At 43.2% G+C, this 22,466-nt stretch overlaps 1 protein-coding gene across 2 annotated transcripts; it reads right to left on the reverse strand.

Annotated features, from left to right (window-relative positions):
• Positions 1–2,327: 2,327 nt before the first annotated feature.
• Positions 2,328–22,345, reverse strand: SCAMP5 (secretory carrier membrane protein 5). 2 transcript variants are annotated; one of them, XM_029575963.1, is made up of 7 exons: positions 22,184–22,345; positions 14,502–14,596; positions 13,067–13,195; positions 10,060–10,216; positions 8,361–8,462; positions 7,729–7,846; positions 2,328–6,027 (listed from the first exon to the last, which is right to left on the reverse strand). In XM_029575963.1, the coding sequence occupies exons 2-7, from the start codon at positions 14,506–14,508 to the stop codon at positions 5,833–5,835; spliced, it is 708 nt and encodes a 235-aa protein (XP_029431823.1). In that variant the 5' UTR covers positions 14,509–14,596; positions 22,184–22,345; the 3' UTR covers positions 2,328–5,832. The 2 variants fall into 2 exon arrangements, with proteins under 2 accessions (XP_029431823.1, XP_029431822.1); XM_029575962.1 differs by having other exon boundaries at positions 21,999–22,345.
• Between the last annotated feature and the right edge of the window lie 121 nt (positions 22,346–22,466).

Genomic DNA, 22,466 nt, shown 5'->3' on the forward strand with positions numbered 1-22,466 from the left:
CTCAACTTGAAAAAATTCATCAGTTCCACTTTAAAAGACTTATTTCAAGCTGAACACTAAAAAAGCTCAAACCCCTACTGCACATTAACGACTTCCGTTCTGTTCTTAATCCATCATTCTTTCCAAAATTGATTACTCCAACAGCCTCCTCCTGGGCCTCCCCAAAAACACTCTTGCCCCTCTACAAATGCTCCAGAATGCTGCGGCACGCATCCTGACAGGTACATGCAAAAAAGAGCATATCACCCCCATCCTCAAACAACTTCACTGGCTCCTGATTTCCACCAGAATTAAATACAAGACCCTCTCTCTCATTCACAAAGCGCTTCACAACCCCAATATGCTTTGGTTTAATGACTCACTTCGATTCCGCCCCAACAGACCCACTAGATCGTAATACTTAGCAACACTTCAAACTCAATCACCCAAACTCACCCACCTTATGACAACTAAAGAACGCTTCATATCTATAGCTGGACCCACCTTATGGAATACCATGCCACCTGATCTAGGACAAGAAGCATGCCCCAAAAAGTTCAAACAAAGACTCAAAACATGGCTGTTCATACAAGCCTTCAGAAACAACACGTAACCCTTCCCCCCTCTTCCCTCTCCCCGGGCACATTCTTAGGTCAACTCTCCCTGCTATAGTTTAACTTCCAACCTATGTTAGCTCATTACGTGCTCGAGCTCAATTGTTTCTCCCTACTATTATTGACTTTTGACCTATATTCGCCATTTCCTCTCTCTCTCCTACCCCTCCTCAACCTCCCTTAATTCACTATCCTGTAAATACCCCCCTGCCCCGTAAACAGTGATTCACTATTCTACAATCTCCCTCAGCCTCTACTATCTATTACTACAATATTCCTTAATTCCCTCAGCCCCAGTTAATTAATAATTTTTAATTCCTTTTTGCAACATTAATGATCTTTGTACTTATGCAACTTTAATAATCCTTGTATTTGTTATGTCTTCCTTTAGCCCCCCCATTAACTATTTTTGTTTTAATTGTTTAATACTGTTTTAAAACAGTTCATTGTAAAACTCTGTTAGCTGCATTACCAGTTCTGTGGAAACCGATGTGATGTTCCGAACGAATGTCAGTATATAAAAATGTTAAATAAATGTATACATGTGTGTATATATACACACACACACACACAAAATAGGATGATCATTATAAAGCTTATCTGCCAAACTAGTTTACTTTACTATACGGATTCCTAAAAGGTAATGCTATTCCTTCAATCCTTGTATGTCGATGGAGGGCCTTCTATATCTGCTGGTATTATTGATCAGCATAAGAGCTCAGCCTATGAACCATTTCCTGTGCATTACTTACACCTATAGCTACTTGGAGGTTTCAGGTCCAGTTCTATTAGTGAGTGAACTAAGGCAAGTCACTCCAGATCCCAAGCTTTCAGTTTATGAGCCATGACATCACATGTTTTCTGATGCTGTCAAAGAACTACTATACAGTGCCCTTTAAGTCACCTCTTGTTGAACTATAGCAATCAAATCAATGCTGCCAGAAAGTGTGCCTGTAGTGCAGATGAGCAATAGAAAGTGCTTGTAGTATTTTGTAGCCTAGACAAGGCTTGTTGCCTGTGTTCTAATGGGCGACTCTCATAAAATTAGTAAAAGCCTAGCATTCACCTCCAAGCTAGAACTGTTTCTTGTTAAACATTTAGCATTCTCCAATTACCTCTGACTATTTATTTTTACCTTTTACCTTCTTTGTTGAAATGTATCTATATTATCTGTCCTATTCTATTTACACATTATGGGGTAGATTTTCAAAGGGTTACGTGCATAATATTCGCACGTAACCCCCGAAAACCTTGCGCGCGCTGAGCCTATTTTGCCGAGCCTATTTTGCATAGGCTCGGCAGCACGCGTATGTCCCAAGGCTTTCCAAAATGGGCGGGCTGGGGGCGGTCCCGAGTCCTCCGGCACAGCAGCCATGCCGGAGACCAGCGTGCGCAAGTTACGCCTGCCAGAGGCAGGCGTAACTCGGTGAAATAAGGTAGGGGGGAGCGGCCTTGGAGGGAACGGGGAAAGCCATCGGGGCTCCCCTTGGGCACGGCGCGCACAAGGTACACGTGTGCACCCCCCTTGCGCGCGCCGACCCTGGATTTTATAACATGCGCGCGGTAGTGCGCGCATGTTATAAAATCGGGTGTACATTTGTGCGCGCCATAAATCAGGTGACACCTTAATTTAGTTGAACTATAATGCTATATCACTCCCTAATTTTTGCAGGTGGCACACGTACACACACTACCTGCGGAAAGTGGGTTATGAATAAAAACAGACTTCACATGTTCTCAGAGCATATCAGTTCATTTATTATTACTCTCCAATGACAATGAGACAAGAAATAGATTAAAAGAACAGTTATTTCTTAGAGCAGAACAATAGTGGGCTCAATTAAAAACAATGTATGGCTGGATGGATTATTCATTTGTTACATGTTAAAATATCCTATGAACAGTCAGACAATAATATACAATGTGGCACCACTACCAGTTAGAGCTAGAGTTAAACACATGTGTTGTGTTAAATAATTTTTCCTTTCCTTCCACCCCTATCTGAGAGTCACACAACATGCTTTACCCACAAGAGAAGTATTCCACAAATAGCAGACCATGCTGTTTGATGTGGGTGCTAAAAGCAGCAGCCTCCTATTTACTGCAAAAATTAAATTTGTAGGTAACAGGAAACAAATATTAAAAACCTCTCTCAAATTTTTTGTGTTTTTGGTTGTACCCAAGCAAAAGTCTTTAGCTGTCAAGATATTGTGGCTCATAGGAAATTCTGGCTGGCTAGCAGCCACAGCATTTTCCTTCCTCGTTTCTGGTGTTGGTTATCAGTCAAACTCCGGGCCCTGCAGCCAGTTGGGCAATCAGGATATCTTCAATGAATATGCAAGAGATGTCCGTATATACTGGGCTTCCAACAGATGTAAACTGGAAACCCAGTATCTGCTAACAGGTGATGCACATTCACTGGGGGATTCATAAGGACAGCCTGAGCCATAAGCACATAAGCGGAAGTGGGGATCATGTTTAAAAAAAACAAAAAAAAACCTACCAGGCCTGTCTACCCGATCTCCCACACCCCACCCCAGTGAGATTAGTGTGGGGCCTGAGGACCCAATTCCTCCCCTTCCCACCCAAAAACTATTCAAAAGTTAATGGTCTGAGGTCACTCACTACCCCTGCCCGTTTCTCCAAAGACATTTACCTCCAGCCCCCATTACATTCCCCGGCTCTTGCCCTCACTTATATCCTGCCTGCAGCTTCCAGTGTCTCTGTCAAATCAAGGCTGGAAGCTGCCAGGAGCAATACAAGTGCACTGCAATCCAGCAGTGTAGAGGGTTTGGACGGGTGGTGGGAGGGGGGAAACAGCCCATAAACCATGAATGTTTGCACAATGGTGGGGGGGGGGGAAGGGGGAGCACTGGGCTTATAAGCCCCACTGGGGTGAGGGAATGGGCAGACAGGCCTACGAATTTGTTTTTTTAATATGATCACTACTTAACTTTACCTTAACCGGCTCTGTTCAAAGAATATATCCAGTTAACGGGGTCCATGGACCCAGAAAACTTTACAACCTAACCAGCGCTATTTAACAGAACTGGTTAGGATTCAGTGTTATCCAGCTATACATACACTTTATGCAAGAACATTCAGTGGTGTGTTAGCTTATAACTTCTCTGGTTAACTTTAGTCAGATAAGTTTCTCTATTTTAGATATTTTATATATTGGCCTCCATGAGCCTTAATTTCCAATTACTCAGGGTTTTTCCCCTTTAATAACATGCTCCTGCCCTCTCCCCAACTACTCCAATCTAACCAAGCTTCTGCAAGGCCACAGCCAGCAGCTCCCTTCAGGACCTGTTATATGTGCATCCTAAGTCTGGCCTCCATTGGCCTCTTATGGTGGCTGAAACGTCCTCCTCCCATGGGCTGTGAACGTTGCCTCCTCCCATCCCTAATCCTGGCCAGGCTTAAGAAGCAGCAGCTGGGATTAGGAATCGCATCTTGCTCTCATGCGTAGCTGTTCAGATCAAATACACTTTCATGGTGAATGGGGCAGTAGCAGCAGGTGTGAATCTGTTCCCAATTTTATGAGAGATAATGTATTTCTCCCCCCCACCCCCCAACTTCCAAAGATCTTACCATGATCTATCATCACAAACTAATAAACCAAACCAGTCGGGAAAATCCCCCATACAAAAGGCAACATTTGAATTTTTGGTCCAGTTCCAATTTTAAATATTTAAATAAAAGTAGCTAAATTATTGAAATTAAAAAAATGTTATGATTGCTGTCCTCACCTTCCCAAAACCTGTCATGAAAAATGCCCGAATCTAGCTTTCAGAGAACCTCACGCATGACGTGATTATGCACTTGACTGGCTGCTGTCCCGGTGCTATGGCATTAAGCACTGCTGCGTTTTGAGACTAACAACTGAGGAAAGTGGGAATGATCACAAAAGTCATCCCATGGAAGGTCTTATTTGTACATCAGGACATGAGTTATTAAAACACACACCACACCCTGTCAGAGTCACTTGAGTACAATACATATATTACATTTCTGATTAATACACTAAAGTTCAATGTTCCAAGATGTGTTATGTTGTTCAATGCATTTTGATTTAGTTATATACTCAAACTCTACTTGCTACTGGCCCCTAACATTACAATTAAATACCCGGTTAGGACCATTAAACAGCATTATCATCATTTGAACCAATAAAGCTATGTACACCTCAAAATCAGATGCACCACCATGTAGGCCCTGCTCATTCTGACCTGCAAATTAAAACTGCCTTGATTAAGTTTCACAATAAAAATACACATTTTAAACATTTTCAGTATATGCACATTGTCAAGTTTTCAATAACCTGCACATAGCAGAAATCTGCTGTGCACATTCTGCTTCCCGGCTCATGACTTGTAACAAAGAATTTTTTATGTCTTCTTGAATTCAGAAAGATGCTGAAGCACGCTAAAGAAAGATTACCTGTCTGCGTATTTAGAGCTGAATGTGCAACACGGGGCACAGAGTTTTGGAACATGAAGTGCAGGAATGAAGGATATAGAGCTTGGAGTGTGAAATTCAAAAGACGATTTTGGAATGTGATCACAAAGTGAAGTCTCACCAGATTTGAAAACAAGGCGATTTCCTTATCGCAGTACATGTTCTTACAGCCACACATTATTAATACTGTCTTTCTAACAATGCACCAGTTAAGTAAATGTTCCAGTTACTACACTGCACGTTAAAGGAAACAGAGAGCAGCTGAAACCCTTGGGAATAAATCTGTACTCCAGGCTGCATCCTGGAAGAAACATGATTTTTTCATCAGCACCACTTTTCCTAGAAAAGTAGATTTTCCTGAGTTTGGAATACTGGCCAAGAATTAGCAAATGCTAGCCCAAGAAGGACAGAGATGATTAGCCAGTAATGGTCCAAACAGCCAAGGAAGTCCATCTTATCACTCAAAATTCTGAAGAGCTGTTCCCTTTGTTTTGTTTTTTTTGGCTGATTTGGTTAAAACGAACACCAATCACCACAGTAACTGAATCACTAGCACATACCATGTCACAAGGAAACACCACACAATTACTAGTGCACATCACAAGTGGCCTCATTGTCAACTCCCAGTCTCTTCTACTGCAAATCAGGAAAAAAAAAATACAAATATTTTTGAGGTGGTACAGAAAAATAACAAAAATAACCTCATACTCCTTCTCTTAAAACATTTGCCCTGCCTATGACTGCACAGGATTTCCCACCGCAGACCAGAGACTGCTCCTCACATCTGGTTGGAGTAGGTGTAGTTGGGGGTGGCAGAATACTGAGTGTCCGACTGTGTCATAGCCCCGTGTGCTGCTCCCATTGCTGCATCCTGCGCTGCCTGTTGTACGTGAGGATTCTTCCATGCCCCTGTTGTCCATTCTTCTTGTGCTTTGCTGAAACTTCCCCCAGTGCCACGATAGAATTTATGGACCTGAAATGTGTGTAGGATGGAGAAAAAAAAAAGAAGGGGAAAAACAGAGATAATACAGAGATTCTGGTGTGGTTAGCCTATGAAGAACAGTTTACCTCTGTCGTCACGCGTGTGTGTTTCATTAAGACAGGGATGGGAAGCCTTTTGTCAAGGTGCTAAACATTTCAAACTATCTAGGTGGCGAGAGACGTCAATGGAACTTCATTTTTGAGTGAAACAAGCACTGGCTGCCATTTTGAGCATTTCTAACGCAGCTTCACCATTACTGCACAGGGGTCACACCATCTTTCAAAAAAAAGAGTACCAACTGATAATTTGAAAGGCAAGTGGAGCTAGACGCTAGCTGGAAATATGTTAAACTGTGTCTAATATATAACATTAAACAATTGGCTGGTACAAACTAACAGTCATTCATCAAAATGCGTTATGGCGTTAATGCACGTGATAAAGCTTTAACGCCATAACGCATGCGATAATAATGGTATGGCACAGCGCAAATGCAAATTTTGGGAAGGGGCAGGATTAGGGAGGAGTTTGGGCAAGAATTTTGAAAATGAGGAGCAATATGGCACCGTGCGATAGCATAACGCATACTATCGCACGGTTTTAACGCCGGAAAGAACTACATTTTTTTTCCTGGCGTTAAGCTGTGCGATATTACAGAAATGGCTGTAATGCAATTCGCAATAAATTTTTAGAATTGCATTTTGGCCATTTCTGGTGTTCAGGGAGAGGGAAAGAGAGGCTTTGGGGAGGCCTTCACAGTATGTAAGTATTTATATGCCAATAGGAGGGTCATCTTGAGGCATATGAACAGCACAGTACACCTCTGTGAAGATTTGACTTCATTTGGAGTGAGGAAAGTCTCACAAAGATGACATTTTGTACTATGTTATCTCGCCCTATCTTGATGGTACCCTGTTATAGAGTCCATCAAGCTAGGGTGAGAGAACATAGAAATGTAATCTTTGTGAGACTTTCCTCACTCCAAATGAAGTCAAATCTTCACCGAGGTGTACTGTGCTGTCGTACGTCTCACTCTGCATGATAAACTGGCCCCTAAACCACAACCAGCACCTCACCTCGAGCTATTAGATGACCCTCATATTGGCACATAAATACTTGACTACTATGAAGGCCTTATAGATAAAGTCTCTCTCACTCTCTCTCTCTCTCATGCATTATCCATGTGATAAGAACACATTTTGATGAATCTAGGGGCAAGTTAGGAACACATTACTCTAACTTGCAACACCGAAGTGATTCCACTTGGTAACTGAGAAGTTTGTCAATGTTCAGTTAAAATCAATAAACTTTAAAAATAATTATTAAACAGTATTAGTCTGTTGATGTATACATAGCATCTTAATTCATTTAAGGACTGATTAATGAGAATCCCCACTTCCCTTCCCTCTATCCCGAGTTTCTGAAGATAAAATTAAACTTGAAAGCATAAATGGTTAGAAGTTATGAACTCTTCTGTCCCCCCCTCTGAGCTATGCACCAGATCTATGCTCCCTGCTTTAGAGAATGCGTAAATGCCAACCTCTTAGTAGCATTACTTTGCCCACTGAGAAGACTACAGTATAGATTTAGCAACCCACAAAAAACTAATTTTGAACACTCATGAGGCAAAGCCACTTCCGCTTTCAGAAAAGCCAGTCAAGTCCCCCATGAGAGAACAAGTAGACTAGAAATTACCTTTGTGAGGGCAGCAAAGGAAAATACTGCCACAACAGTGAACATGATGGTAGGAATCAGCATCACCACGGCAGAGCCCACATTGGTCCCAAAGAAGCCGATGGTTGCAATCCAGCCACTGTGAAGTCAAAGGGTGTTTTGATGAGAGAACAGCATATAGAGAAAGAGGTTCAACAAGGAGCAATATCATTTATCATTTATCCATGCCAAAGAAGATGCCACCAGGACACCAGTACAAGAACAAACCTTGCACTGACATAAAACTATTCTCTACTGCGTTTCTTCCCATCCACTGTGAAGACATTGGTCTTGCCATCAATATTCAGGACCCCCAATATTACTCAAAACTTCCCCAAGAGCCTTATCCATTTTTACTCTTCTCCAGCCATCTAAACTGTCCCGATGTATAATTTATTCCATCACATATAAATTTCACCTCTTATCCCTTCTGGTTTGGTTGTCTCCCTGAATGCTCATAGTCATCTGAATATTTGTATACACTGCTTCGACAGCCTGAACTTCTGAATGAACACTCCCTGTCTGCGTTTGAACAAAAAGGTCATTAATACAGTAATAACCACTCTCAGGCACTAGACCACCCCGATCCCTCAAAATTAAGAGCATCCACTTACCAGACACCCCAGCCAGGGATCCCTACTGCTTGGATGATACTGATCACCAGCTGTGCCATAAAGGTGAAGAAGAAAGCCATGAAGTTGAAGGAGCTGTCCGTCCTGTGTCCAAACAAGAACCGAAGTCATCAGCCTCAACACCTTCCTTGTCAGCCTTTTTCTTACTGTTTTAATCCCTGCCAGTCTTCTCTTTGAGACCCACCTTATTTTCCCAAGGATAGTGCCCCTATCTTAACTCACTGCTTAAAGGGATGCCATGAAAAGAAATTATGAGAGACAGGATAAGCCAACTTTTTCCAAGAACAAAAATATGTAAGAATAACAAAAACCCTCTCATCCTTCTAACTCTTCTCTCCAACATGTGGTCTATGGGTCAGAAATTCTTAGAATGACTATAAGAACGAGGAGCTCAGTGTCACCTATAGCCTCTAAAATCTCTCTCATTCTTTGCCTTGTGCGGTCTTCCTTGCATATGAGAGTAAGATGAGAGACTCTAAAGGCAAGGAGAGGTGCTCCTAACTCATAATCCAAAGATTTGCTCAGTTTACTCACTAGGGGTCAGAACATAAATGTATCTTTACCTTTGGAACATAGCTAGTTTAAATTCCACAGGTTTTCTTGCCTTCATGGGGATTACAACAAACAATTATTCAAATATGGGTACTCAAAAGAAAGCTGAACCTGGAGTGATGTCTCTTTTCAAGCTACCCTCAAGTCGTGACAGGTGTGGAACTCTTCCCTGGGTCTATAGATTAACTTCCCAGGTTCATGACTGAGATGTACGGAAAATTACAAATGCTATGACGATCTCTGCTAATTACTAACAGTTTAGCCTTCAGTCTTGTAACCCCTGAGAACTATTCCACATCTCTCAAACCTGAGGGTGGAATGCTTGAAAGTTCTTAAGGACGTGTTTGTATGATCAGGAAGGAACTCACAAGCTAGTCCAAGACATCTTGTCAGTCTGGAGCTTATAAAGTTCTCAATTATAAATGGTTTGTTTCAACAACTCTGACTATGCAAGAATATCTCAGGAAACATCTTTTTAACAAGTTCAACAACACTGGTCCGGTAGGAAACATCTTTTTTATGTGTTTATATCTTTGGCATAAGCAGTTTTTAAGGGATCAGTTAGTCTATACCATAACATTTTGATAGCACAAGTGAGCCTTGCAAAAACTGGTTACACCCAAGAGACACGAACACATCAAAAACAAAACGAAGGGAAAATGGGCAAGAAGCAAAGATTAAAAAGTGCGATACAGAAAAAGACAAAACTGAAATCAGGAAAGAGGAGGACAACGTTTGAAAATGAGAAAGAAGATGTTCATTTAGTTGTATTTAGCCCACTTCATACAAACAATGCTTTTCAAACTCATCAAGTGAGTGCAGAGAAGGCATGGGAGAGGAGAGAGGAGAGCCGAGAAAGAACAGAAGCACAGACAGGGAAGGCTCAGGGGGCTCGCTCAAGACTGAAAGGGAAGATGTTGTGGAAATAGGGTTTCAAGATTTTACAGCTGGCTGCTACCCACTGGGTTTCCTGTCACCCCTACAAACAAACAGAGCGCAACAGAGAGAATAAAGGAGGGCTTCAGTGAAAGAGATGGAAAGGAGAGAGACTACACAAGACAGAGAGAGAGAGAGAGACAGGGAAAGGGCGAAAAAATGGGAAGAGAGAAAAGAGAGACTGATCACTTACTTGAAGGCTTTGTAAATAGGTCTAAACCAGCAGACATAGGAGCAGGGCGTAAAGAGAATGAGCCAGAGAAAAGCCAGTCCAAAATTAACAGCTCCGCCTCCTCCAATTAGCCATGCCAGGCAGCCAATCAGATTCACTGCCAGGGTGATGCTGTTCACTGCAAACACATATACACAGACACACAGAGGGAGCAAAGTAGCAAACACACAGCAAAAACGACAAGCAGTGGTCGCCCTTCAGGTGGCCGTCTCTGCGGGGGGACTCAGAAGCACTTAGGTTAGATAAAAAAAAACTGTTTATGCATTCTCTCTCCCCTGCTAGTTAAATCGGGATTTTGCAATATCCCTCCTCTTCCTCAAAACTGTATATAGAGTCAGATCTGAAACCATAAAAATTCCCACAATCAACTTGCAGTGAAGTCTGAATGCTTAGATTAGGAACGTGAGACGAGAAAGAAGAAATATATACAGGATCAAAGATCAGATGAGGGGCCATGGGATGAACAGAAAAATAGCAGAGTCTGTGAAAACCAGATGGTGGAGGATATTCAGCAAAGGGAAGCTACAAGGAGGGGGATAATGAAAGAGGAATAACTCGATTTCAGAGGAAAGGAGTATGTGAATACAGAGGTAGCTAGAGAGAGCAGGAAGAACAGACAGGAGATGCCACCCTTACGATCTGGAGGAGGAGTTTCCCTCCTCACCTGCACTGCTTCTGTTTCTTCCCATGGGAACGGCCAACCTTAAGGTTCTCATTGAAAATGAGTTAGTTAAATAAAAAAAAATCCTCAGTGAATTTTACAGAAAAGATGTGTTAGTGCGTGTGTGCCTTCTCTGAAGGTCAAGCACAAAAAACACTGCTGTGCGCTCCTGGGCATAAGACCTGCTGCCATTCTATTCAGGACTGCTCCGTGAGGGACCAGACCCATATTTGTCTTCTACTGATATTTCGATTTTTAATAATTCTGATAGAAAGGTGTGCGTGAAGGCAACACCACCACCACAAGGTCTCTTCAGAGATGATACGCCTCTCCTAAACTGAATTTGGAGGGGGAAGTAACACCCTGAAGAGAGAATGCCAATTTAAAATTCAGTTTCAACATACAGACCGAATGATATTAAAAACTCACTTCCTGTTTAGTGGTATAATAAATGGTCAGCAGACTCACCACAGGGCAATAGGCTACAAGAGAACACAAGATTTCCAAGTAGACCTTGGCCTGCACTACTCCATGCTCTCAACAGCTCTAATTCACCCTAATATTTATCTGTCTGTTCCTGCACTAGGCCTCCCATGTGCCTCAACCCTGACTTGAAGTAACCGGGCTATTTGATTTCTGCTCTCACCCAAACACAACTCTACCAAGCCACCTCAGATCTGATGCACTGTACTTTCTTCTTTTCTAGTGCTGCTCTCCCCAACAGGTCTGCCAATACACGTCAGAGTGCATGCCTCCCTGGCACACATGCACAAAAGGCAAGGGACTTAAACCATCATAGCATCCCCTGCAGTCCAGTACTGAAACCACACAGCACAACATCAAAAGACCTTAATCTGAACCTTCAAAACCCCTTCGTATTTCAGCAGAATCACACAAAGCTCTACCACTGCACGTTAAATCTGGACTGCAGCTCCCCATGCTACCCTATTACCTGCTCTTTGGTGATTTTGTGATGTGGAAAAGCACACTAGGCTAGGCTGATACCCTTCAAAGTAAATACACTTCTATCCTAAGCCAATCTCGTATCTATCTAAGCCAGAAATGAACTTATGAAGGAATAGTTGGCAAAGGTCATGCCCTTATCTAAGCCAACAGCCATCAATGGAACATCTCTCCACCCATTCAGCACTGCAAGTCCATCAACAACATGCTCGATTCTAAGTCAAAGAAAGGAAGAGTGGGAGAGAAAACAAGCAAAGCACAAACATTAAAAAACCCGCCCCGAGAGACAGGGGCTTTCTAAGGCCCCACCCCGAGGGAGAGAGCAAGCTGCTGTTTCACACATCTTACCTATTTGTGGACCCCCCTTTATGTGGGATCTGTAACAGGACAAGAACCTTCCTCAATAACTCGCGTACACAGTTTTAAGCTGAAAGGGGCCAGTGTTCACCAGGGTCTGCAGAACTTTCAGGGAATCAGCTGAAAAAACTTCTTTTACGTCCATTTCCAGCTGAGAATGTACACAGTAAGAGTTTTCCCAGCACTTCTCAAATGAATGTTAATTAAAGTCATTATTCACAACTTGAATTACACACAACCAGTTTAATTAGAAAGATTATAAAAGACAACTTATGGCAGTGAAAAAAAAAAAAAAAAAAAAAAGTATGCTGCAATAAAGTCAGGGGTGGATTGAGACCTGGTGATATCCAAAAGCTTTTCCTTCTGGGACCGAGGGGGAGAACGAGGGGATCTGTTGTTCTGGCGAGAGCTGGCTGACGGGGAGGACATGAAATCACCAGGCATGGCATTTTTCCTGAGCAGTTTCCTCTCAGAAGAAGGAAAGAACACTGTATCTTCTCCATCCGATGCCGCAGACAGTGCAGCACAGGCAGCAAAAAAGGAAATCCTGCCTTGCAAACTTATCCTACCCTTGCAGGGGAACCAAAAGGAACCAGTTAAGCCCTTTAGGACCTTGCTTTGTGCCCTCATTAATATCCAACTGTTCCAAGACAGATAAATCAATGGAAAAGTGTAAGAACAGAATGACAGCCTATAGGCCACTGGGTACTTAAAGGTTGATTTGAATGCAAAGAACATTTACATGAAACTAAAACCCCATTCAGTGAATTTTCATTGACATCAATATAGTAAGGATATTTGGAGGCTAAAGGTCCTGCAGCACAGCACAGCAAATTAGTTGAACTGAAGAGCTGCTGCCCTGGCTCCTCCACCTGGAGAGCCGGCCTGGAGTTTATCCATGAGATGTGCGCCGCACTGCCTTCTCCCATCTGCCTCAGGCCCTGTCCTACCCATTTCCCCTATCCCCCCCCAGGGAGCAACACTCACATGTCCAGAGGTAGTAGAGGCGCTTCGCCATCGTACGATGCTGTTCGGGAATGTCACCCTCGAAATCCTGATAGAAGCAGGGCTTCAAAGGGATGAACCGTGGCAGCGGTGGGAAATTGTTCACTTTTTCTTCCAAGAGGAACACGAAAAAAAAATACATGTTAAAAAGATTAAAACAATCCTAATGCAATGTAAGCAAGGACCTCTAATAGTTACATTCTACAGGGACCAGACCAGTGCTGTACTATGGGGGAGATTTGGGGTCAACTCCCAAGCCAGGGTTCTGCTCCTTGGGCCGGCTGGGGATGTTGCACAGGCAATCTTCACAATCTCTGGTTGGCGAGGGAGTCTCAGCCGTCACACAACAGTGACACTCAATGGCCAGAGGTGGGATTTTTATGTATTGCAGTCCAGAGGGAGCTGTGGTCTGTGGCCCCCTGATCTAGATGGGAAGAAGGAGAGGGTTAAAAACGGGGGGAACTGCCCCATCCTTGAATAAAGACTCATGGCTTGTAGCCCTGGTATAGTCCGAATAAAGACTCCTGGCTTGTAGCCCTGGTATAGTCCGGGTCCAATTGAGCTGGAAGCCCAAAAGAGCAGGAGAAAACTCCCAGATAAAAAAGGAGCCACGTTCTATAGTCTGTTTCAGAATAAGCAGAGGTGAGAAGCCACCCTAACACTGGCCCTGATTTAAGGAATATAATGCATGTGCAAGCACATTATACACCCTGCTGCCAGGCACTGCAGCAGTATTGACAAAATGAGAATCACTTAAATCCCCTATCCCCATCTTGTTGCTCTGTTTCAGGAGGTCAGACGTGTGCACGAATATCAGTATACAGCATTTCCTGGGCACACTGCTTCAGTAACCAAAGCCTCTTTGATATGGGTCAGTTCTAAAGCACATCTTCATCTATCTGCCTCAGAATACACATATTTTGCTGTGGCCTCTTAACACCTTACAGGCTACGTCTTCTAATATTATTACGATACTAGGGAACTTTTTGGATGCCTTTATCATCCACTTCAAGTGTGAGAAAAATGAGACCACTGCTGAAAGGGCCTGTATTTCTTATAAGCCTCAAGAGTAAATCTGGGAACACATCCCACGAGTGAGATGAGGCAGCCAAATCCTTCTCCACATCACTTACACTTGTTATTGGTTTAATCAGAGGAGAAGTGATGAGGAACATCAGAGAAAATTCAAAACAGCAGTAAGAACATGGCCTCCCTCGTTCGGGCACTGCCAGGGGCACTTCATCAAGGACTGATTAGAAACAGAATTAGAAAGCCTGCTATTGCATCCCTGACATCATTCACATTAAAAACATCTCCTGGAGTTTCTTGGGACTGTTTCAGTCTCCAGATTTTGCTCCAAACTTGCCATCGTTTCAGCGGAACAGCAACACTGTAAGAAGCAGCCAGACTTTCTCACCTGCCATAGTGTTTCCACAGCCTTTAGAAGCAGGAGGAACACTATGAACACGTCACACCTCCCCCTGATTACAGCAATCACAGCGATGTGGAGAACTGAGGAAAGAAGACGTGAAAATGTATTACAGATTGCAATTACAACAGATGCAGCCTGCCATGGACCCTCAGTAGCTGATGAATGTGCTAACACTCTCTTGCTATTCCTGTATCTGTAAGACATACAAGAAAAGCTGTTAGGGTAATTTTACTACTTGCTCATTGGTTTTTCTTGGCATTTGACCTAGGATAGCCCAGACCATCCTCCCACCAGCAGATGGAGACAGAACAAACACTAGGGAAAGGGGAATATATATATATACATTAAAAAAAAAAAATATATATATATATATATATATATATATGTATATACACACACACACATATATATATATTTACACATACTACTGTCTGGCTTGTATGCCTCAGTTATGAGTCACGCCCAAGTTGTAAAAACCTACTGACATTTTTCTGGTTAGTCTCCTACACAAATTTAATATATGAGGAGGCCAATTTTCAAAGTCATTTACATCCATAAATTGCCCTCCTTCACGATGGCTAACAGTCTGCACGTTCTTCCACAAGTGTACTTGTAGCCACATTTAGGGGAGGTAGTTCCAAGGGCATGTTCTGAAAATAATGGGCCAGATTTTAAAACTTAGGCGCGGGCGTAGATTTGTGCGCACAAATCTATGCCCGATTTTATAACATGCGCGCATGTTATAAAATCCGGGGTCGGCGCACGCAAGGGGGTCACTTGTGCACCTTGCGCACGCCGAGCCCTAGGGGAGCCCCAATGGCTTTCCCTGTTTCCTCCGAGGTCGCTCCAAAATTGGAGCGGCCTCGGAGGGAACTTTCTTTCCGCCACCCCACACTTTCCCCTCCCTTCCCCTACCTAACCCGCCCCCCAGCCCTATCTAAACCCACCCCTTTACCTTTGTTCGCGAAGTTGCGCCTGCCTCCGGACAGGTGTAGGTTACACGCGCCGGCCGGCCCGCGATCCCGGGCACAGTGGCAAATGGTCATTGTGCCTGGAGGCTCCAGCCCTGCCCTGGCACGGCTGGAGCCTCCAGTTTTCACATGTTTAAAATCCTCTCTTATGCCCAAGTTATGCAACCTTCCTTCCTTCTCTAAAGATATAGCCAGCAGAGATTATGAATTTCTCAAATATAAAAAGCATATGAAACCTTGGAAGCAAAAACGTTTTTTAAAAAAAGATATTATTAAAGATTCCATACTTTGTATCTTCCTGGAACCTACATTTGAAAGTAATCACCTTCATTGTCAGCCCTATTGATTCACTTTCAAAGGTTATAGTAAAGCTACTGCTTATTTATTTAATTTATTTATTTAAAGTCTTTTCTATACCGTCGCTAAGTTATATACCATCACAACGGTTTACATGTAGGCACATAAGTAAGTTTGGAGTAAGCGTACTATAGTACATTCTAACCGGTGCCATTAAGTTTCGGTTACATTAAATCATAAAAATACGTACAAATGTTTAGTGATGTAGGTTCTGGCCAGGTGTACCTAGAAGGTACTTTTACAGGTCAAAAAAAAAAATCACATTTACTGTGTTATCTTATTACATTTATTGTGTACGCAATATGTTAAAATATTGTAATGCACATTTATGAGAACGGTGCTGTGTGCCGGTGCTCTTCTGTTTATTCTAGTGTATTTTCTATTCTCCGGTCTCTTTATAAAAGGCTTGTTTAAAAAGCCATGTCTTTAGACCTCTCTTGAATGCTTTGAAAAACTGTAGTATTCATGTTTACCTTGTATCTTACTTTTTTTTTTCTATTTGAACAGTAAGCTTCAGAATCTCAAACAGAAGAAAATGGCACAAAACCCTGCCAGCTACTAGGCGTAAGCAATGCCAACAAAAGATGCTGCAATCTGGAGAGGTTCTGGTGTGGGCTTGCTTCCTGCTAAAGCAAAGCAATCCATTTTTGATCGACTATAAAGGGCTTTGTGGCCGCTCGGGGTCAAATTCATTGGACTACCAGTGACACAGAGGTCTTCCTTGAAACATGGTCCATGTCAGACGTTTTATGATTTTGAAGAATTATCCTCCAAATGTGAAATATCCAATTATTCTAGGTATTTTATACATTCAGATAAAGGCAGTGTTAGAAAGGGCTCTGCTCCTGGGCAGAGGGAGGAACCTAGTAGAGGCTCTTTTGAGTTCTCAATCTAAAAAGAATCTGTGTCTCCTTTGTACACTGCAATCATGGAGGGCAATGGTGATTGGGCTATTCCAGCTAAAGTTGTTGAAAACTGGAATTAAGACATTGATTTAAATCTGACTGGAGAAGACTGGTTTCAGATTTGGATACAAGAACACAAGATCTCAATTTGTCGTAGTAGGCGGAAGATTTGAATAAGACCTCTCCATCTGACATCTAGCGTACCAGTCTTTTATTCTAAAATTGATACTCAAGCCGATCCAGACCTGCTGAAGAGGCTGCAGGAACAGAGGAACATTTTTACATATGTGAGGGACTTGTCCACATGTGCAGGGATTTTGGAAGCAAGTTTTTAAGGACGTTGGAAGAATAAGAACATAAGAATTTCCATACTGGGTCAGACCGCGTGTCCACCAAGCCCAGGATCCTGTTTCCGGCTGTGACCAAACCAGGTCACAAGTACCTGGCAAGATCCCAAATAGTAAATAGATCTATGCTGCGATCATGCAGTAATAAGTAGTGGCTATTCCCTAACGGCTAAATTTTAAATCCCTTGAGCACGCATCTTCAAAGGGGCCCGGCCACAGGCGTAACCCCTGTCACGGGCCGAAGTGCTGGGCCCAGTTAAAGGGGCAGTCCAGGGGGCGGGGAGGGGCGGGGCTGGAGGCAGCAGTAAGCAACAAAATAAAAAAATCAAAAGGTAGGAGAAAGGGTTTAGAGCGTGGGGAGGAGAGGGGAAGGGTAGGGAAGGTGAGGTGAGGTAGGGAAGTTCCCTCCCAGTCCGCTTCTTAATTGGAGCGGACTGGGAGGGAACTGGGGAAGGCTGGGATGCGTCGCTGTGCGGGAATTGCGTAATGCTCCCCCCTTGCGTGCGCCGCTCGTATTTTATAACACGCGCGCAGCCAAGCACGCATGTAATAAAATATGCGCATCATTATGCGCGAACTAGGTCCTGCGTGCACATGGACGCACGCTCGCTTCATTTTAAATCTACCACTAAGTCTACTTGGTCTTCTCCTCCAGGAACTTGTCCAAATCTTTTCTTAAAGCCGGCTACATTAACTCCCTTAACCACATCCTCCGGCAGTTTATTCCAGAGCTTAACTGCACTGCATGTGACAATTTTCTTTGGTTTTGTTTTGAATATGCTACTTACCAACTTCTGGAACTCTGCAATCATTTATCCCTAGGTGTTGCCATTATTTGATAACTGACTCCCTTCGCCCAGGAGTTGTGAATGCTGACACTGCAGCATCCCATGCCCAGCCAACCTGGGGAGCAGAAGACCAGAGCTGGGACTGAAATCTAGGTCTCTTTTTACAGCAGTGCACAGCACTGTCAACGAGCCACCTGGCCAGCCCTCAATATGATTTCAAAAGAGGTGACTGAAAAAGGCAAAAGAATTAGCTTTCAGAGCATACATGGCATCTCGAACAGAGGCGCATGGTGGGAAGAATATTTGGTAAGGCTGACAGAAGCAGGGAATGTAGGATTGCAAAGGCACGAGTGGAAGAAAAGTTAGGTAAAGCAACGTAAATGCTTTCAGATATGTCAACGGGGGTAAAACGCACAAATGGGGTTGGAAGATTGAGAGGATACAAGGAAAAGTAGAAATATTAAAATGCTTCTGTTCGGCATGCACTGAAGAAATGATTGGAGAACTGCTGCCAGTTGTTGGCAAGGGTAAGCATGTTAGTAAGTAGATGCCATGTTTTCACATAAGTGTGCATTGGTATGGAACTAGAAAAACTGAAATTGCACAAGGCCATATGGCCAGATGCGGATACACGCTAGGATTTTTATGGGAGAGCAGGGGTTCTGATGGGTCCATTGAAAGATCTATTCGATACATCTTTGGGGATGCACATGGTTCCATGGGACTGGAGAAGGGTGTATGTTCTCCGGACTTCATAAAAGTGGTGAGAAGGAAGTTTAGAAATTGTGGACCAGTAAGTGGGACTTTGATAGTGAGAAAATGCAATGGAGACTCTTCTGTAGGAAAGGATAGTGTGGATTTGGAATTCCAGCAGGCTACAGAATCTGAGACAGCATAGTTTTACCAGAGGGAGATGGGGTTGGATAAATTTGATCAATTTCTTAAATTGATCAGTATATTAGATTAGTAGCAGGCACTGAATATGGGGGATTTCAGCAAAGCTTTTAATACTGTCTTGCATAGGTGGGGGGAGTAGAAACCTAAGATGGTGGACTTGATTAGAAACTGGTTGAGGGGGGCGACAAGAATGTGTGAGGAGAAATGGTGTTTTCTCTGAAGAAAGGAAGATGAGTGACTTGCCTTGGTGGCTGGTCCTGAGGCCCTTTGTGTTCATCTTATTTGAGCAGTGATATTTAGCTCACCCCTTTTCACTGGGAGCTCAAGGTGAGTTACATTCAGGTGCTATAGGTATTTCTCTGACCCAAGAAGGCTTATAATCTAAGGGCCTCCTTTACTAAGCATGTTTCCCATAGACAGAAGGGCAGAAAAGTCCTAACTTTGTACCTGAGACAATGGCAGGGGAAGTGACGTGCTCAAGGTCTACAAGGAATGGAAGTGGGATTTGAAACCTGACTTCCCTGGTTATCAACCTGCTACTCTTTCACTTGGTCAAGGGTTAGAATGAAAAGATTGGCTTTTTGGGCATGGCACTAATATCCGGTAAGGTTAATGTGTTTTTTTTAAATTGTTTGCTATTGTTTTAATTATTGTAACTGTGTATATAACTACGTTGTGTACACGTACCCTGGACTATATCGATAGGATGTGTAATCACGCTGAGCAAAAATAAATAAAATAAATGGAACATGCCTGAGGGTGAGAACAGTATGGCAAACATTCCAGGAAAGCTCTTGGCAGCTATGTCAATATAAATAAACAGAAGTACTGCAACCAGGGTGCAGACTTCCGAAGGAGAGGTACACAATATGGGGAGTGGAGAGGTTCGGAGATTCTGGTAGGAGCAAGGGGCTTTTGTCCGCAGAGCGGGAAAGAGATCCCTGGATGATTACATCCAATTTTAAGGAACAAAACAGTGCAACAAGGTGACAGCCAGAGCTGGAGAGATGCTAGACTGCATAGGGAGAGGCATGATTAGTAGAAAAAGTGATTGTGCCTTTGTACAGGTGGCTGGTGAGACCTCACCTGGCATATTGTGCCTATTCCTGGAGAGGAAAAAGGTGAACAGTAGTGAAGAAGGCGGCAACACAAAGGAGAATGATGTCAGAGAAGAGACTTTGATTTAGGATGATTAGCCTCCATTTTTGGTCTTCATCTTATAGAGATAAATTGTGTCCCTGTTTGTTAGGGTTCTATTATTGTTTCATTGTTTATGAACTGTGTCTTATGTTTATATACAGTTGTGAAGACTGCTCTAAGCAGTGTAGAGTATAAAACATTGATACAATATAAATACAAACTTAAAAAAAAAAGTAACAAAACAAAGAAACAGGATTATGATCCGAGCAGTATTTATTTCTTTTTAGGGTTTTTGTATTTCATTATTTAGACATAACATTACAAAAATAATTCATATAGTTTTACTTAGATGGTTTTGTTAGTGGTTAGTTTGGGGGATATTTTATGGTTTAATGGGTGGTTGTGTACTTTTTTTTAATATATTTTTTGTTTAATAAAGATGTTTCTTCAAATGCTACATGGATGATGATGAAACATCTTTATTAAACCAAAATGTACACTTAAAAATGTGCACAACCATCCATTAGACCATAAAATGTCCCACCAACAAACATCTATGTAAATCTCTATGAATTGTTTTTGTAATGCTATGTCTAAAAAATTAAAAACAAAAACCCTAAAAATAAATAAATACAAACATACATATCACTTGGATCATAGTCTTGTTTTTTTTTTGGGGGGGGGGGGTTGTTTTGTTTTTTTTAAGTATAATATAATATGAATAATAGAGGCCAGATTATCTTCCTTATCTGAATTACATTTGTTTGGGAATCTGGAAAAACAATAATTTCTGGACCTAGAAAAAGCTAGTATCACATCTGGTAAGTGCTGTGTTACAGTGGAAACAAGTATCAAAGTTTAGATCTTTGGCAAACACAAACCAAGACAATGAACTTGTTCATTTTACTGAGTTATTCCTGTATCTGAATGGTGTGTGAAAATGTGGAACTGCCCTCAAAACAGAACTTGCAGATTACCTACTTGCTAAACAGAAGAAATACCACCAACCAGGACAGCTAGGAAGCTCTGGGCAAGGATTGCTTTTATCACCACCCCTTCACTTTGAGGGTTACATGTTTGCAAATGTACGGACTGACTCAAAAGGGGATGTGGTGTCACCTTCACCTCCCCTGGTTTGGCACCCAGGGTGGTTACCCTTCTTGCAGCAGCCCTGCCTATAGCTTCCATATGGGAAAGACATTCAGTATAAAAGGTTCCCATTCATGTTTTCCTATGAATGTCATATGCATGATCCAATGCAAAAAATGCAAAGATGGATGCTGCATTGTTGAAACAAGTAAAAAACTGAGGATAAGAATAAACTTTCACAGATGTAAAATAACACAGTAAATAGAAGAAGAGAGTGACACCTCAATAGGTGAACCTTTCTTGAGGGAAGAGCAATCCTTAATGACCTCAAATTAGGGTACTTAAAGAAAACTGTGAAAGTACACAAAACAATTGAAATCACACACTTGTTTATCTTCTGTACACTGTCTTGGATGAAAGTTTACTTTCAAAAAGTGGTTAATAAATCATAATAAATAGATAAATACAAAAGGACTGAATAAGGACATTGGTTTTCTTACTCATTATCAGACATAGGCCGATTGTAACTGTAAAACTGTGCTGTTTTTGTCACCTCTGTCAAACCCTTCATCCATCCCTCTAGCCCTCTACTGAGCTGTAATGAAACGCGTAGTCAGGCAGAACAAGTCAACTGGCTAAATGGCAACCTGAACAATTGTGTGTATGTGTCTGGGTGGGGATCTGGAAAGGGGGGTGCAACAGATTACTTCCTATATCACAGCTGACCAGGTGGAGGGGGTACCCCTCTGACGATGTGTCCAGGCTGTTTATCCCCCTTCCAATTAGGCAAATAAATGCATGGGAGCAGTTGTGACGGGCACCCCACCACCACCACCATCAGACACTGGTCTATCTCTCCCTGTCAATGAGGCCCAGCCCCCCCCCGAAGCTCCAGGCCTCTGGGCTAAGAGGGTCTAACTCCTGAAATCGGAGGGGGAAGCAGAGAGGGCCCCCTCCCCCCAGCAACCTCCTTCGGTCAAGGTCTTACCTTCTGGCTCGCCGCTCCCCAGCTCCGACCCCGCTAGGGGCGAGGCATGCGGTCCCCAGTTGCCGGAGGGGGAAGGGCCCCCTACTGCCCTAGAGCCGAGTCAGGGAACCGGTCGCCGACACCGCGCGCGCGCGCACCGCCCGCCGTCCCCGCCCCTGCAACGCCGGCGCGAGCGGCCCACTCACATACTGCACATCCAGCGCCTCACTGCAGCGCAAGCACCCACTCTCGCGAGACCGCAGCCTCCGGCTCGCCCACAGCTCAGAGGCCGGAGGCGCTACTCCTCGCGAGACTTGTGGCTTTCCTCCCTCTCTCAGGGCGGCCGTCTCGCGAGATCTCCGGCGCTGACTGGCTGGGGGGGTTCGCACACATTCCTCCGCTCGGGGTGGAGACCGGAAGGCCGTCTTCTCGCGAGAAATGAATTGGCGCTGTTCAGGGTGCTGAAATACAGAACTGGGGGTAAGCAGC

Source organism: Rhinatrema bivittatum, chromosome 13 (genome assembly GCF_901001135.1).
Source record: "Rhinatrema bivittatum chromosome 13, aRhiBiv1.1, whole genome shotgun sequence".
NCBI lineage: Eukaryota > Metazoa > Chordata > Amphibia > Gymnophiona > Rhinatrematidae > Rhinatrema > Rhinatrema bivittatum.